Source organism: Squalius cephalus (genome assembly GCF_949319135.1).
Source record: "Squalius cephalus genome assembly, chromosome: 18".
Classification (NCBI taxonomy): Eukaryota; Metazoa; Chordata; class Actinopteri; order Cypriniformes; family Leuciscidae; genus Squalius; species Squalius cephalus.
The window spans coordinates 33877306-33895385 of NC_137139.1; the positions used below are offsets into that span (position 1 = coordinate 33877306).

Here is an 18080-nt window from a genome sequence, read left to right on the forward strand (position 1 = left end):
TTTGATTATTTTAAGCACACAAAAAGTACACTTTCAATACAATTAAGCACACTTCTTTTTCACAAGGGTGTCCCCTCAAATAACACCCTATTTGAGGGTATAGGTGACGATTTCGGGTTCAGCCCAGGACTTAATTTTAAGATTGCGTGGTTCATTTCATGTTTTATAGGCAACCTCAGTTGTGCTGACAGTTGTGTCTTAAATAAATCTTATTTTAGTTTAGGACTCCAGGTGTTAGTAATCTGTACTTAATGTTTCAGAAAGCCATTTTTTAAACCCATGATTAAGTAATCTAGATTAAGAGCAATTTACATGCTGTCCGGGAAACCGCCCCATTGTGAATGAGTTTAATAAACTTTGTTAGCTTTCCTGGTAGCCTTCAGTAAATTAACTTGTCAAAGAAAATGATTCACAAAACATATAAGTATCAGTTGACCCTATGTTTACTTGCTAAACTGACATAGACGAAAATGAAAATACTATCAGTCAAAGCTCAGCTTTAGGAGGGGAAGAGACGACGGGGCAAGATAAGGAGACAGAGAGAAAAAGAAAGAGTAATGGAGATGGTTTTAAAGCTATTTTGTATGCATTTTTTTTTTTTGGCCTTCAAAAGTCTAAAATTGCACATACTGTATAGGTCCGAGAAATCAAACTTTTCTCGTGGGACCATGCCCCCGAACCCCCATAACTAGCTCACATTTTGGACCTCTGTGATTATTAAACCATGTCTACAGCCCTGACTACAACTTTGGAACATGGGGGAAAACACTTTTGATGAGTTACGGTAATTCATTATTATTATTATTATTTTAATTTACAAGTGATATATTGGCAGAAGCTGATGCAGTAAGTCAGTCTGTAGGCATTTACTATAACCTTGTAAATATCGTTCTTTGGAATAAATGATTATACGTTTATATTTTTGGACTGTGTGAGGAATTTGCAGACGGTCCCTTTAGCAGCCTAGGCGAATATGTAGCGAATGTCAAACCTAAAACTACAGCTCTCCCGGAACGGTTGCTTTCCCCTACAAATGCAATGTCAAATGCAAATGCCGTTGTGAGCAGATATTAGCAAGCGGTTTAGATTATACTCAATATCAGTTATAGAACTGAACGCTTGTCTTTATTCAGATGATGCAGTTATTACAATATAAAACAAGAACCTCAATATTTCACAAGTAATTCAATGTTTACAGCTGGAGAGGAGAGAGAGAAAATGGCTTCAGAGATTTCCATTTTTCATTATCTAACTCTTTAAATATGAGTGAATTAAACAATAACACTTTGTTAATTACATTGACAATGTATGAAGAACTCACTATTTTTATATAGTTTATTAATGTATTTACTACAGTTTATAAACTATTAATTAATTATAAACTAATAGTTTGTAAATGACTTAAGTGCTTTATTACTGTATTATTATTAAGTGTTCTGGTAAAATCTACTTAATTGTGGTTTAGTGCAAATTCTTTTTTGGTTTTCATTTACATATTCTAATCCATTAAAGGTGAGACAGGAGTGATGATCAGTGGGTTTGAGTTTTTACCTTCATCATTAAACCCTGGGCTGAAATATGGATAGAGTTTGTCAGTGAAAGTCTGACCAGTGAAAGAGTAGATATGAGATCTGGACTCCACGTCATAAAAAGAGACCAGACCCTCCTCATAATCCACAAACACACCAACCTTCTCAGGTTTCACTCTCAGAGATAAAGAGACAGGTGGACGTTCACAAGCTTTATATTGATTCTCGTTCCTCAGAGCCACAGTCCAGAATCCATCCTCAGGAGTCAGTGTGAACATCTTCTTCTTCCTGTTAATGGATTCTCTGGCCACTCCTAAATCCCACTCAGTCTTTCCCTTCACCTGCACCTCATAGTAAAATCTCCCTGAACTGAATCCCTGCTTTGCCAGAACACACAAAAACTCATCAAATCTCTTTGGGTTTTTTGGGACGTCCTGCTCAATGTCTCCTTCACTGACTTGTTTTCCATCATCAGACAGGATGAGATATGGATCTGCTGTTTCAGGATCCAGAGTCACATCCACTGAGAGAGATCAGACATTATAAATCAACTTCAGAACAAACATTTTCATGTGTACAGTATATAATACAGATTATAAACAATGTAGTGTATTGAAGGAAATGGTGTCAGTCACACTGTACCTGCAAACTTCTGCACAAACTTCAACCCTGTGGACACAGATGACAATATAATGATGAATTATTTATAGCAATAGTTTGAGTTTAACAGATGAGTTTTATTTAGAGACACTGTTGTTAGTTCCCAGCATGCTTTGCACATGGCTGGAAATGGAGAGTAAATATTGAAGTTAAGTGTTATTTTATGTGTTTTTGAGTGAAGGGAAACATCAGTCATGTTTGACATGTGAAAGAGTTTCTGTTATGTTGATGTTTTGATCGTTTCCATTGAAGAGTAGAGCTTATGGATAGGTTGTGGATAACTGCATGTACTAATAATATGTTGCTTTGTTCAATAAGCAATAGCTTTCCTAATGCCAGTGCAGTAACAAGTGTGTGTATTGTGCTGTGCTGAGCAGATACAGTCTTTTACTTGTACAACATAACTTAAAGTCAAGTCACCTTTATTTATACAGTGCTTTTTACAAAACAGATTGTTTCAAAGCAGCTTTACAGAGATAACAGGAAAATAATGCAACAAAACCAAATGTCTTGAAGAAAATAGCGTTACAGTCCAGCTTAACTAAGTTCATTGAAGTTATTTTTTGTTGTAAAAAGTTATTAATTTAGTTGATTTATATATAAAGCCGCTCTGGAGAAAACAGTGATGTTCAGCTCAGTTCAGTTCTCATATAATGGTGTCAATGCAGGAGATCAATAATATTGTTGAATATTAAATGTCCCCAACTAAGCAAACCATAAGCCAAAGGAGACAGTGGCAATGAACCAAAACTCCGTCAGTGACAGAATGGAGAAAAAAAGAAGAAGAAGAAAAAAAACCTTTGGAGAAACCAGGATCACTGTCAAATACAATACAAGTCCATTTCAAACAGGTCATTTCCGTTCACTAAAAATCACACACTTTTGAGAGTCAACTTAAAAAAAAAAAAAAACACATTTCACAACGAAAAAATTAAATTATTAAATTATATTAAATTCATTGTGTCATATATATTAAATAATTTAGGAGATTTTACATTATTTATTCAGGTAGATTTCATTAAAGAAATCAAGCCTTAAAAACTACTCAAAAAATATCATGTGTAATATGGCTGAAAAGAACAGGGAGGTCCAAGCTGCCACGTTGAGAAGTAGGCCTATGATGGGATCTGAATGCAGACATGTTCACCGGCACAATTTGAATCTCACAGACGCACAACAAATAGACATTAAAACCATCCTAGATGCATTGGACGCATACTTCAAGCCTGCCAGGAATGTAATTTATGAGAGGTATGTGTTCGGCTGTAGTAGACAGGACGAAGGGGAATCCATAGATAATTTTGTGACCAGATTGAGAGAAAAAGCTGCAACTTGTGATTATGGTGGATTGAAGGATGAAATGATTCGTGACAAAATCGTACTGGGCATTACAAATGAAGTGCATGCCCCCAGCCGAAACGGTTCACGCTGTTGCTAGGAAACCATTCAAGCCTAACCAGTGGAAGCAGAGTAAATCACCAAGACTCTTAGACACAAGCAAGACATGCCGATATTGTGGTAATGTGCATTCAAGAGGCAGGGATCATTGTCCAGCATACGGCAAAACATGCAGACTCTGTGGAACTGACAATCACTTTGCTAAAGTGTGCCTTAAAAGCAAAAGCAGATCTACAGAGGGAAAGCTTCACTGCATGGAATATTCCACGGAAGTGCCGGGTGGGGACAGTAATGAGGATATTTACACAGTTGAGTCCATTAGCACGGTGCACATGAAAGGGAAGAAATGGTTTGTTTCCTGCAATTACATGGCAAGTCACTGCGTTGTCAGTTAGATTCAGGGGCAACATGCAATAAGGATACAAGGATAAAGTAAAGGTGGCACCGCACACACCACTCCGCCCCAGTAACGTCAAATTACGGCTGTACTCAGGTGAGTCGCTGGACTCCATGGGTGTTTTTGAAACAGAATGTTTGGGCAAAGGAGAGAGATATCAACTGTCATTTGAGATAGTAGAGACAAATCAAAGTCCACTTCTCTCAGGATCTACTTGTGAACAGCTAGGTCTGATGCAGTTTACAATCCCAGATGACGTGCTCAAAATGGAACATGAATGGTGTAAGCCTCTGACTAAGGAACAGTTAATTGACACATACAGTGATGTGTTCAACTTGCCTGTGGAATCTCTGCCTGGTGAGGTCCACTTTGAGCTGGATACCAGTGTTACACCGGTACAGTGTGCCCCCCGGAATGTTCCAACCGCTATGAAAGCAGCCATCAAAGCCCAACTGGATGCGTATCAGGCAGAAGGTCATATTGCAGATGTTACAGAGCCAACAAATTGGATCAGCAACATGGTGATCGTAAAAAAAAACAGACAAGCTGAGGATTTGCTTGGACCCAAAGTTCCTGAAAAAAGCTCTGAAACGCTCTCATTATATAATGCCAACTCTGGAGGATGTGCTATACAAACTGCCTAAAGCAAGGATCTTCACCTTGGTTGATACCAAAGATGCATTCTTACAGTGCAAGCTGGACCAAGAGAGCAGCTTCATGACCACATTCTGGACCCCATGGAGCAGGAAACGGTGGCTAAAGCTCCCATTTGGTGTCTCAGTGGCACCTGAGGTGTATCAGCGGAAACAGCATGAACTGTTAACAGGTTTAAAGGGGATTGATGATATTCTTGTCGTTGGCTGCGGTGACACAGACCAGCAAGCTGAAAGTGATCATGATCTCAAGCTTCGGGCCATGTTGGAGCGTTGCAGAGAGGTCAAGCTACGACTCTGCTTAAAAAAAATTGAAATTCAAGGTCACTGAAGTGAAGTTGAAGCCTGTGAGGGCTATCATGGACATGCCCAACCCCACAGATGCAAAAGGTGTGCAGCGTCTCATCGGCTTTGCTAATAATTATTTAGCCAAGTTCATGCCCCACTTGTCGACTGTTTGCAAGCCACTTCGGCGCTTGCTAGACAAAAACACACCTTGGCACTGGCTACCCAAACATGACGTTGCAGTTCGCAAGCTTAAATCCATGACCACATCGATGCCTGTGCTGCGCTATTATGATGTTACTAAGCCTATTACAGTACAAAGTGACTCCAGCCAGAGTGGTCTTGGGTGATGTCTTATGCAAGAAGGACAGCCTGTCGGCTTCGCTTCAAGAGCCCTCACTCTCGTAATAAAAAAATTATGCTCAAATCGAGAAAGAGTGTCTCAGTATCGTTTTCGCATGCCAAAGATGTCACCATTGCCTGTATGGACGAGAGTTGGTCACAGCAGAGACTGACCACAAACCCTTGATCACTATATTCAGCAAACCACTTCTCAGTGCACCCAAGCAAGTGTCAAAGCATGCTCATGACACTTCAAAACTACAGTCTCAAGGTTGTCTACAAGCCGGGGCCTAAAATGTTCATCAGTGACATGTTGAGCTGGGCCGTTGCTGACTGTACAGGCAAGGGATCAGTTTACCAGCGGCACGCTATATGCCATCTGCAGAAAGAGCAAGATGATGTACAACTCATCAACCAAGCAGAATTCTTGAATGTGACGGACCAGCGGCTGAAGACAATCAGGGAGCACACTGAAAGGGATGATGCACTACAGGCCCTTAAGGCCACTGTCCTTGCAGGCTGGCCTGATAAGAAAGAAAAAACAACACACATCATCTGAGAATTCTGGCCTTATCAAGATGAAATTAGTGTGCAAGATGGTATTTTGTACCGTGGACAGTAAGCTATTATCCCCAAGTCACTACGTCCAGAGATGCTCAAGCGCATACATTCAAGCCATATAGGAGGTTACGCATGTTATCGTCAAGCCCGTGACACACTGTATTGGCCTAGTATGCAAGCAGAAATCAAAGACTTTGTGAGTAACTGCTCGACTTGAATTGAATTTGCGAACAACTAACAGAAGAAAACCATGCTATCTCATGACAACCCAGGCAGGCCCTGGCAGATCGTCAGCATGGACTTGTTTAGTCACCGGCAAAAGGACTATCTTCTAATTGTGGATCATTTCTCAGATTTTTGGGAGATTGAACTGCTTACTGATCTATCTGCAGAGACGGTCATTAAGCACTGATAGGCTCAGTTTGCTCGACATGGTCAGCCAGATCGAGTGATCACAGATAATGGCCCTCAGTTTGGTGCTCTGTTTAAGCGTTTTGCCTCAAGCTGGGAATTTGAGCATGTCACTTCTTCACCAAGACATCCTAAATCAAATGGAAAGGCTGAGTCAGCCGTCAAGATTGCTAAGAACCTTCTGCACAAAGCTATGCACGAAGGAACTGACCCTTGGTAGAGAGGATACGCATGAAGCCCCTTCCAGGGGAAAACCCTGCGCTATGGATGAAAGTGGCATGCGCTCTTATCTTGTGAATGTGGGTGGATCCCTATATAGACGAAACAGAGTGCACCTAAGAACGGCAGAGTCAAACACCACACAAGCATTGGACAGTACTGAGCCCGAATTGCCTCTTATGCTGGAAGGGAGTGTTGCAGAGGCCCTTCCATCCGCTGACTCACCTCCTGCGAAGCCCATGCCACAGGCTTCACTTGGCCCTGTCAAACCCTCATCATCAGATGGACACACTTACACTAGGGCTGGCCGATTGTCCAAGCCACCCAAGAGGCTTGATTTGTAATAGGTTATAAATGCTGCTGTGACAGTTTTTGGAAAGGAAAAGAACAGTTAGTGTAACAAGGACTCTACAGTCAGTGATACTTCAGGTCATTAGTGCCTAATTTGAAGTTTATTGCAGTTGCTTTAAATGTTATGTGGCCTAAAGTTTATATAGTATTTTGTTCTTATTTACTTCTTATTTTAGAAGGGAAGTTCATATTTGTAAAGGGGGATGTTACGGAATGTAATGAATCGTGCGATCGGCAGTTGATTGCTTTTGCCTTGTTCTCTGGCTGTTCTGTTGTCAATACAGTTGCTGAGCTGCACTCGCATGTCTGCCTCTTATTTTATGATTATACTGCTGCATAAACAATATTCACATACCAGTTTGAGTGAGTTTTTCATTCAGTGTCTCATCTAGAGTTTTCTTCAGTTTAGTCAGAGCTCTACACAGAGAGTTCACATTCACATCAGAGTCAATCCTGATCTCAGTCCAGTTCTTGGTGTGTGGACGAGTGTTCAGGGATGAGCTCATCTACAGCAGGAGAGAGAGAAGACTGTTAAATATGATCATTATTTTTAAAGCAATTCAATATGTTTTACACAGGAGCTTTCTAACACAGTTGAGGCAAAACCTCTGTATGAATATGGATGGATATCACCGTACTTCCTTTAGTTGATTGATTACAGGAAGAATTGCTTATATCTTCACTATTAAAACATTTCTGAAAATTTTAAATATGCAAATTAAGTATTGTCTTATGTTCAGTCTACAGTGTTTCATCGTCATCTAATTGCCTGGCAGCAGAATACAGGGTTTTTAGTCGTTTTCGCGGATCCGTGTGAATGAGGATCGTTTTGATAATGGTGTCGAAGAAAACTCAAAGGAAAAACTTCTCCATTTTCAGCATATCGGTGTCGTGTAAACGTATCCTCAAGCACAAGAAACAAACACATGCCGGCATCTGTCTCCATCTGGCATCTTGTTATGTCTAATTTTATTCTGACCTACTTTGAAACTATTGACTCTACTAGATTATGTTGTATCCATGTTTCTGCTAATCTGTGTCCAGGGTTGAGTACATACTAGATCTCAGGTTAGATTGAGCATGTAGCACATCAGGGGAGATTCTAGATGTCTGAATAACTGCTTGACTTTAGTTAAGTGGTTATATAGTTGCATTCACTATAGGCGGCTAGACAAAAATGCAATTTAAATAATAGCAAGCAACATTACTTCATAGTATTATCCATAACCTCTTGTTATTGTTTGAGCTTTAACTAAGTTGTTATATAGGTGACTATAAGGGCCCAAACGGAATTACTATTTAAATAATGGCAAGCATGGGCGGCCTATTAAATATAATTAGTCATAACCTCTGCTCTGACTAATGATCACACTGGCGAGTTTGTGACCGTGAGATTCACGTTTACGGCCGGTGTGAAACTCTGAGCAACATTGGAATCCGAATGAACAAGTACAATCTAAAGTAAAGAGTTAAACAGAATAATAAAATATCTAGATAAATATAAATTACCAATAATCCACTGGACAGAACACACAGAAAACCTTCAGCCACACCATTGGATACCATCGTTGGGTCAATTGAGTGGACCTTACAGAACAGACTGTTTGTCCTTTAACATTGTTGACAGACCTGTATGAGATGGAGATGATCTCTAATGTGTGAGAGCTGCTCCAGCTCAGTGTTTCTCCTCTTCAGCTCAGTGATTTCCTGATGCAGCTCTTTAATGAGATCTTCAGCCTGTTTCTCTGCTGCTTTCTGCTGTTCCTCCATCATCTTCAGCTGCTTAGACTGACATCTCTCAATGGAGCGGATCAGATCAGTGAAGATCTCCACACTGGAGGATTTCTCTTTCTCTGTGTTTCTCTGATGAATGAGAAAAGTTCTAATTGTTAATCTATTCCGTATTCACATATTATTTACAGGGATAGATCACCCCAAAATGAAAATTCTATCATCTTTAATTAGCCTTATGTCACTTGAAATGTGTGATTTTCAGTGGAACACAAAATAAATGTTTTGCATGCTGCTCTTGAGGACAAGCTGTTGAAGAACTCCATACAACAGATTTGACCTCTATGGGAAAAAATCATATGTGTTTGGAGCAATATGAGGGTTACTAGATGATGGCAGAACTCACAATTTAATTCAACGCTTTTATTAAATAGATTTAACTATTATGATGCATATAATTTTTTTTTTTTTTTAAATGTATTTTTTTGCTAGGATAGTTAGAGAGTGAACACAAAGTGAAAGGGGGATCGGAAACGACCATGAGTCAGGATATGAACTCGGGTTGATCGAAGCACAAACCTTTCTCAGCTCTACTGAGTGTTTGATCTCTTGAATCTTCTTCATTCTGTCCTGGATCATCTGATGAACATCTGTCTGTGTCTGAACCAGCTGATTCTACATACAGAGAAAAACACAGACACATTTATCACTGAATATAGCTTTCCATCTTCTGACAGTCTTATTTATTTACAACCATTTAAAGATCAAATGAATTCAAAATTATAGTTTGAATCTTTTAGTCCATGTCTGACTGTTATGAGAGTGACAAAATCAGCTTTTATCAGATGTAATGAAAGGTTCTTCAACATGTCAAGACACAGGAAAGAAAATGTCTTACTAATGTAACCCCCATTCCCTGAAGAAAGGAATGGAGACGTTACGTTGGACTGAACTGATGTATTGCAATCTCCCATTAGAGCCCAATCACCTTTGAGTGGTAACAGAACAAGTTAATGTGAGATTTGCATTGCAAGCCACTCTCCGCTTCTCTCTTTGACATTAAGTTTTCTGCTTAGGGGCTGAGACGGGATCCCGGCCGTTTCAGCGGAGGTACAGGCGTTGTGTACAGGTGTCTAGGTTACATCAGTCAGTCACATTCGACGTTCCCAGTAATCCAGCCGCGGGACATGGTTGGAGGATTCCACTCGACATCTGGTCCTCTGCTGGAGCCCCGGATGCTGGGATTCACCCGGCAGGAGTGTCACACCAACAAAGGAACAACTCACTCTCTGAACGATGATTGAAGAGCAGAGTGAAACAACATCTGCTCTGCTCCGAAGCATAAGCTTAATGTGTGAGTTTGCACGCTGCCTTATATAACTGGAAGCTGGAAGTGGCTTGCGATGCAAATCTCTTTCGCCAATGTGCATTGACTTGTTCTGTTACCACTCGATGGTGATTGGGCTCTCGGGCGAGATTCCTATACGTCAGTTCAGTCCGATGTAACGTCGAACGTGACTGACTGATAGGGAACTGAATTTCATGGGGTGTTTAAAGTGATGTGTCTTATCTCTTTACCTTCTTCTCTCGACTCTCCTCCTCTATAGAAACAGTGTTGTGAGTCCTGTGTTCTCCTTCAGTGCAGGACAAACAAACACACGTCTGGTCATCTCTGCAGAACAGCTCCAGAGGTCTCTCGTGTTTCTGGCATATATAATCCTCCAGTTTTTCCACAGCGTTGATCAGTGTGTGTTTCTTTAGACGTGGGACTCTGCGATGAGGCTCCAAATGAGAGTCACAGTAAGAGCTTTGACACGTCAGGCAGGTCTTCACAGCTTTCTGCTTTCTTTCATCACAGAAGTCACAGAACAACTCAGTTTCTCCTAGATTGAGCTTCTCCTTAAAGTGTTGCATAACCTCTCTGAGTGTGGTATTAATCTTGAGCTTAGGTCTTCTGCTGAATTTTTCTTTACAGAGTGGACAGAAGCAGGTATGTGAGTTCGGCCAGCTCTTGCTCAGGCAGGTTCTGCAGAAGTTGTGTCCACATGGAGTGGTGACTGGATCAGTGAACACTTCCAGACAGATGGAACATTGGAGCTCCTCATTTAGTGATGGACCACTGGAGGATGCCATGGCTGAAAAGATAAGTAATGATGACAATATATAGTAAATAATAGTAAATTAGTTTGTGTTCTAAAATGTATGTTGCATGGTAAAAATGATTATAACTAAAATCTGTACTTTGAACCACTGTCCAGCAGTCAAAGCAGCCATACGTGCCAAAAACTGGCATGTAGGTCAAGTCAAGTCAAGTAATCTTCATTTATATAGCGCTTTAACAATGTAGATTGTTCCAAAGCAGCTTTACATTGATAATAGGAAATTAAAATAACAGAGACTGTTTTGGCTTTACAGCAGCTCAAGAATAAAGTTTTTGTCTTACTAAAGTTAGTTTTGATTGATTCACTTCCGTCGCAGTGATCATTGGTTATTAACTTAGCAACCACTAACACAACACTGTTTTAACAGAAAACTCTAAGTTCTTTCTGCGCAAACGTCAAAAACGCGAACCCATGAGAACGCTGATGGCGTGCACATGTACATTACGAGTTCAGTCTATAGGTATGCGCATTTGAATATATATGTGTGCAGGCGTGTAGTCCTTCCCTACAAACCAACCCTCAACAAACTACTTGTCTGGCCTTAAAATTTTTAATACAGAATTTCTATCGCTTCCGCGTAGCCACGCGAACCAGAATCATCCCGACAAAGCTTTATCTGTACAGAGGTAAAGAGAAGGGAAGGAGGCCTTCACAGGGGAGAGACTAGTTGACACTTCAGGACTGTGTTGTCGTCGCGTCTAGGCGCAGGTCCTTCATCAGATCTGGATACGCCCGGGATCCGGCAGACTGCAGCTAACCTCGAGATAAACAGAGAGACTAATATTAGCGTAGACGCTTTTCTTCTTATGATGTAACAAGTACATCAGGATTTATGGGAAGTGTTCCCGGTTCCCGGCTGCCCTAAACTATGCAGCCTAACATTGAATTATAGAAGTCTATAATGTGTTATGTGTATGCTAGGTCAAAGAGATGTGTTTTTAGTCTAGCTTTGAACTGACAGAGTGTGTCGGTTGCCGGCTGCAACTCAGGAGGTCGTCTGCAACAAGTGCTCTGCCATGACGGCTACACAATGAGAAACACGAGAGAGATACTTGTTACAAGTCCTCTTGCCATGACGGCTACACAACAAGAAACATGAGAGAAAGACACTTGTTGCAAGTGCTCTGCCATGACGGCTACACAACGAGAAACACAAGAGAGACACTTGTTACAATTGCTCTGCCATGACGGCTACATGACAAGAAACACGAGAGATATACTTGTTACAAGTCCTCTTGCCATGAGGGCTACACAACTAGAAACACGAGAGAGATACTTGTTACAAGTCCTTTGCCATGACGGCTACACGACGAGAAACACGAGAGAGATACTTGTTACAAGTCCTCTTGCCATGACGGCTACACAACGAGAAACACGAGAGAGATACTTGTTATAAGTCCTCTTGCCATGACGGCTACACAATGAGAAACATGAGAGAGATACTTGTTACAAGTCCTCTTGCCATGACGGCTACACAACAAGAAACACGAGAGAGATACTTGTTACAAGTCCTCTTGCCATGACGGCTACACAACGAGAAACACGAGAGAGATACTGGTTACAAGTCCTCTGCCATGACGGCTACACTACGAAAAATACAAGAGAAAGACACAAGTGCTACAAATGGTTGAGAGCAACCATACAATTCACATAAAATCGTGATAACCTGATCCAGATCCCCCTGTTCCTCACTGGGACAGTGCCTAATCCCCTCCCGTGCTTCACCTTCCAAGTGGTCGAAGTGAAAAAAACAAAACGCTTTGTCCGCCTTAGACAAATAACGAGCCCGCATGCATGCCTTAGCCTCCTCCACCCACTCGTCAATACCGGTGCCGGATTTGCCACAAAATTTTGGACATCGTCTGTCCCTGGGCACCCAAACAAAGCGTTCCGGCACGACAAAATCAGTTTCGACTGGCTAGGAAGGGTCAGGCACTGCTGCGGGGGCAACCACCGGAACAGTGTCAGGACCAGGTAGCTCACCTGGCACCTGCTCACGTTCACGACGCCAACAGTCATTATCTGCTCTCAACAAAGCCACTATTTCTCGGAACTCCTGCATCTTGTCCTCCATACTGGTCCTAGCTGCACTCACCCCAAAAAATAGAAAGGGCCACCGAGAAAAAAATACAGCTTGCTCACAAGGTCGAGACACACGCTGCTGTTTTGCTTCTGAAAAGAAAAAAGAAAGAAAAATAAACCAATATTAAATTAAACACAGAATTACACCCACGTCTCACCTAAAATAATCTCTGCCTTACCCGGTAAACCCTGCCGACTATGCCAAAATGTGGCAAGACTCGAGTGGAAGGTAAAGTGATTCACTATTAAATTAATCCGACTACGCCACCCTGGTGGAGAGCCAGGGAAATAACTCCCAATAAGGACATACAGGTAAGTTTTACCATTTGAAGACAGAGATGACGTGAGATGTGAGGAAGAATACAAAAATACACTTTATTATAAAATCAACAGCGTCAATAAAATTCTCGCTCTCAGGAATTTCCCAACATGACAAAAATAAGTCTCCAGGGCCAGGCGTAGTGGGAACAAGGCAGGCCGGCTGCAACTCAGGAGGTCGTCCAAACCCACCTCAAATCACAACAGATCAAACATCAATCGCCCACACCATAAAGAAGTGTTGTCAGCACACACAGCACATGGTGAAGCACACACTACTGAATGAAGCAGTAGTGCCTCCCTTGCTCCACACCTAGTCCTCACTGGCTCCTGGAGATAGAGGGAAGAGACACACATTAACCCCCTGAGGTCGGCTCGTTTTTTTCCTTTTAAGTGAAAACAAATAAATAAAATAAAATATTACTTTTTATCTTATATGCTTGTGTTATACATCAATCGATCCTGTTAAGTGTGTATTATTTTTGTGTATACTCACAATAAAAACAAAGTGTTGTGCTTTTCGCCAAATAAAGAAAAATAAACATGATGCGAGTTCTGCCTTCTCTCTGTCAGTGTAGTCCATTCTGAAACGCGTCCGAAAATGAACCATAACTCAGCGAATACTCAGTCAAACAGACATACAGACACACAGGCATGAAGCTTGAATTCTCTTCTTTTAAATGAAGTAATTTATATAAAAAACAAATATTCTCATCTTGTGAAATCTGCATTAAAAGAGAGCGATTCCAGTCGAGCTAATTAGAGCTCATTCAGATGTAATGTGACCCCGCGCTATTCAAACGCAAATGTCTGAGGCAATCCATGCAAACTGTGAACGCCCACATCAGCTCGAGAAAACACATCAGATCATTGTACTTGTTTACACAGTCTCGCAGCGCTGTGAGGAATAATACTATAATGGAAAATTTACCTCAGAAGTACGAGGAGCAACAGATCCGAGGCTATGGAATAATGTAGTAAGTTTTTTTTTTTTTTTCATTCTCAAGTGCGGCGCGTATCTGTGCATGAATGAATGAATGAACGGCAGAGATGCCGCTGTTTACCACAACTGGCAAAAGACGGTTTAAATTTGAATCGTTTCTGTCTGTGAATGTTTCGCTTTTTAGCAAACTGTATTGCTATAGGCTACTGAGTAAAAATCGACTGAAATATGTTGAAATAAAATGTATTTGTATAAGCAACGTATTAAACTGCAAATTAACATTTATATTTCTTATAATAAAAACGAAAGTTACTATGTTACAGACATATGAAAGACAACATTTCATTGACTAGTTTGGGATAGATTATACATTTTTACTGTAAAATATCTGCCACCTCAAATAAGCTTTTGTTTGCCAATTTTTGCTCATATGTTAAATATAGTATGTTTTGTCAAAAATAATCAAATAATATGTTATAGTGTTTATTCCAATTTAGCCTAGGCTATATTCAAGTAATGAATCCTTAACTTTGAAATATGTATGATAAAATGTATACTTTAGTTTTTACAAAGAAAGATTACACTTGAATTGTTGTTGTAATTGTAACCTTTTTAATAAAAAAAAATACAAGGTAGATGTAAACAAACTAATAAAAGGTAAATATAAGCCTTTTCTTTAAAATAATTTTTATTGTGTTTTATTAGTGACAAATTTGGGGAGAGGATAAATATTCCAAAACTGAAAATACAGTATGAGAATTAACTGCACAATTACTAGACATGTTTTCATTTTGATATTATAGGCCAATTTGCAAGCACAATTTGTGGAAAAATAAAAAAAAACACGAGATGCTTCCAACTGTTGCTCTTGCATTCTTTCTTGTGACACACCTGAATGAATGGCTCATTAAGTATGTGGGCCCCATTGTCTCCAGGTGCGAACCACTAAATATGCATGATCGATGACGCCCACTCCGCATATTGCCTTTCCAGACAGAAAGTGTTTTGCAAAATTTAAATCAATGCATTGTTTTATGTGAACGATTAGGCAGGATGATTTTCACATCATTTTGAAGCCAGAACTCGAAGCGACAACATCCATTAGTCAAAAGTCTTGTGGACACATATTTAGTATGTGTTTTGTGGTCTTATTTCAGCAACTTTCATTTTTATTTTTTTCAATAACCACGCATAAACATTATTCTCTTAAAAATACAAACATGTACATACATGTTGCTCACATATTATGGTAGCCCCGTTTGTGCTATATAGAGTGAATTTACACCTTTGCCATTAACATGTTTATAAATAACTGAAAAAAGCACAAATGTCAGGGCATTTCAAAACATCCCAAGGGCTCCAAAAACACCTTGGTCCCCAGAGGGTTAAAATAATATAGCCTTGATATCATGAACACATTAACTAATTGTTCTGCATTTGTCAATGATAGCATATGACGTATTTTAGATATATTTTCAAGATGGTAAAATGCGGTTTTACAGATACTAGACACGTGACTTTCAAATGAAAGATTGGTATCCAAGAGCACACCCAGGTTCATAACCGACGACTAAGAATTGACAGAGCAGCCATCAAGTGTTAGACAGTATTCTAGGTTATTACGTTTTTTGTCCAATAATTAGAATCTCTGTTTTTCAGAATTAAGTAGTAGGAAATTACTTGTCATCCAATTTTTTAGATCAGCTATGCATTCCGTTAATTTTGTGAATTGGTAAGTTTCGTCAGGGAATGAAGAAATATAGAGCTGAGTATCATCAGAATAACAGTGAAAACTAATGCCATGCTTGCTAATGAAATCTCCCAAGGGTAGCATGTACAGAGTGAAAAGCAACGGTCCTAGTACTGAGCCTTGTGGTGCGCCATACTGTGATCGATGAGACATCTCTTCATTTAATGCTACAAACTGCTAACGGTCTGTAACGACACTGACAGTCCATCCGGCCAGATGCTCTGAATTAGCGAATCCTGATTGTTTCTCTCATGCTAAAACGCATATGAGCATATACAAGCCCTAAATGACTAGCTTTCTGACACAATGACTACAAGTATCTACAAGGAGGGCCTGGTTAATGTTTCACACAACTTAATGAAATCAACGAACAGGCCATGGTTTGTTTCTCAAACTATCACGTGCTGCGACCACAATTCCCTTACTGTGTCTAACGTTTGTTCTTTGTGTACTGAAGGCAAATTACAAGACGTACCCCATTAAGTTGTTTTGGGACAACTAGGACTATCTTGCTTCTCTCAGCAAAATTATATGACGCCTCAGGCTGTCAAGTTAGTCTGCCCACAGAACTACCTTTGTTTTGGCCGAGTAACATGTTCCAATCAAACCCCCAACCCCTCACATGGTACGCCACCACAAGATGCAACTGAAGAGACATTCTAACACACACACACACACACACACACACACGCACATTGCCATATATGGACTTCCACGTAGTAAAATTTCATATTACCATTCCTTACAAATGTACAAAGCGTGTTCCAGGTGATTTGCATGTTCACCAGTGTGATATTAGAATAGTTGTGTTTTTGGATTACAGTAAGGTAATTTTAAAGTGCCTTTGTTCAACAAAATAATGTATCTCTATGTTGCTATCTTTGTCAATATTCGTCCTTAGTATTGTTTAAATTCCCTTTGCACAAGGAAGAAGATTTTTGATAAGAGACTGTGATAAACGTTATGGTTCCATGCGTTTTAATTCCCCGAGCATAATATCATATTTTGCCCCCTCGTGATTCCACACGAGGGTCGGGAAGCATTAACACACCCAGACGATCTTCCTGCTCGGAATGCTCTAAACTGATTCGTCATCCACGAAAAAGGAGGCGTACACAGGACACTGATAAAAAGTCCAAACCCTCCTTCCTCACTCTCTCATTCCTACGCTCTTTCCTCCTCCAAAACCAAAGTTCGGACCGGCTTCGGCCTGCTTCTCTTTTCTTTTCATTTATTTCTTTTATGTTTTTCTAAAGTCTAGTTTCGTTTTCCTCTTCGCCTCTGTTCATTCACGAGCTGAATGAACTTAGCCTGAATCATTCCCGGCAACTTCACCACAAAGAAAGAGACTCTTTGAAGCTCCCGCGCTCGCACGCGCGCCGGAAGACAGCACGCGCACGCCTCCCCTCAGACGACTCGCGCTGCTTTTAAAGACACGCAGAACCCTGCCTTCCTACTACCTCATACAAAGAGAACCATATGCCATGCAAGTATCGATTATTGAATTGAACTTACGATGTGATTTCTTTGTTGTGTCTTAAGGGTTACTGTCTGTGATTTTTGCCATAGCCAACTGCGATCTCTGATCGCAGATTTTTGCTTTCACTTCCGATCTCGTCTCCCATCCTTCTCTCTCTCTCTCATCCACTCTCTCTTAATCCTTTTCTGGCATTCTATCTTTTTCTAACTCTGATCATTTTATTCTCTCTCACTGTTATTCGTTATCTTGTATTGTTTAACTGTATTTTATGTACATAGACATATAATCCGTGTGTATTGTGTAGTTTGATATATTCCTTAGTTCGATGTATTGGTCCAATTATTAAATTCCATATGCCCTTGACTGACTCTGATTTAATTGCCCATGTTACTTAGTCCCTGAAATGTTCGATCTTAGCTATATGCCTTATCTTGGTAGGCTACGATTTAAGTAACCTAATTTTAGTCTACAAACACCGAGAGTGTCTTTTCAAGGCCTGGAAAAGATACTCTTTCTCGTGTTTGTAAGAAGGATAATTTTCCTTGAGAGTTAAGTTAATCTTACGTATGTTTGCTGGACAAACAGATTGTTTGATAACTAAATTAATTCCATTAAAGTTATCCCATAACTTCGAGCTGAAATAAGAACAATTGATGTATTAATGACGAACCATAACCCGTTATGGTAATCGTTCATATATCAATCTAGTTCAGCTGCGATAAATTAATGTAACTGTAACATACAAAATATTAATCATATTCATGATTAATTATTAAAATTCCCTATAGATCATTTGAGCTAATATTAA

General features: G+C 40.1%; 1 protein-coding gene across 1 annotated transcript; it reads right to left on the reverse strand.

The window, feature by feature from the left end:
* Positions 1-1462: 1462 nt before the first annotated feature.
* On the reverse strand, positions 1463-10670 carry LOC307146003 (E3 ubiquitin-protein ligase TRIM39-like; the record flags this gene model as incomplete). The annotated part of the gene is made up of 6 exons (XM_079849725.1): positions 1463-2052; positions 2172-2198; positions 7162-7312; positions 8436-8669; positions 9117-9212; positions 10116-10670. 6 exons carry the CDS (start codon positions 10668-10670, stop codon positions 1499-1501), a joined length of 1617 nt encoding a protein of 538 aa, XP_079705851.1. The 3' UTR covers positions 1463-1498.
* Between the last annotated feature and the right edge of the window lie 7410 nt (positions 10671-18080).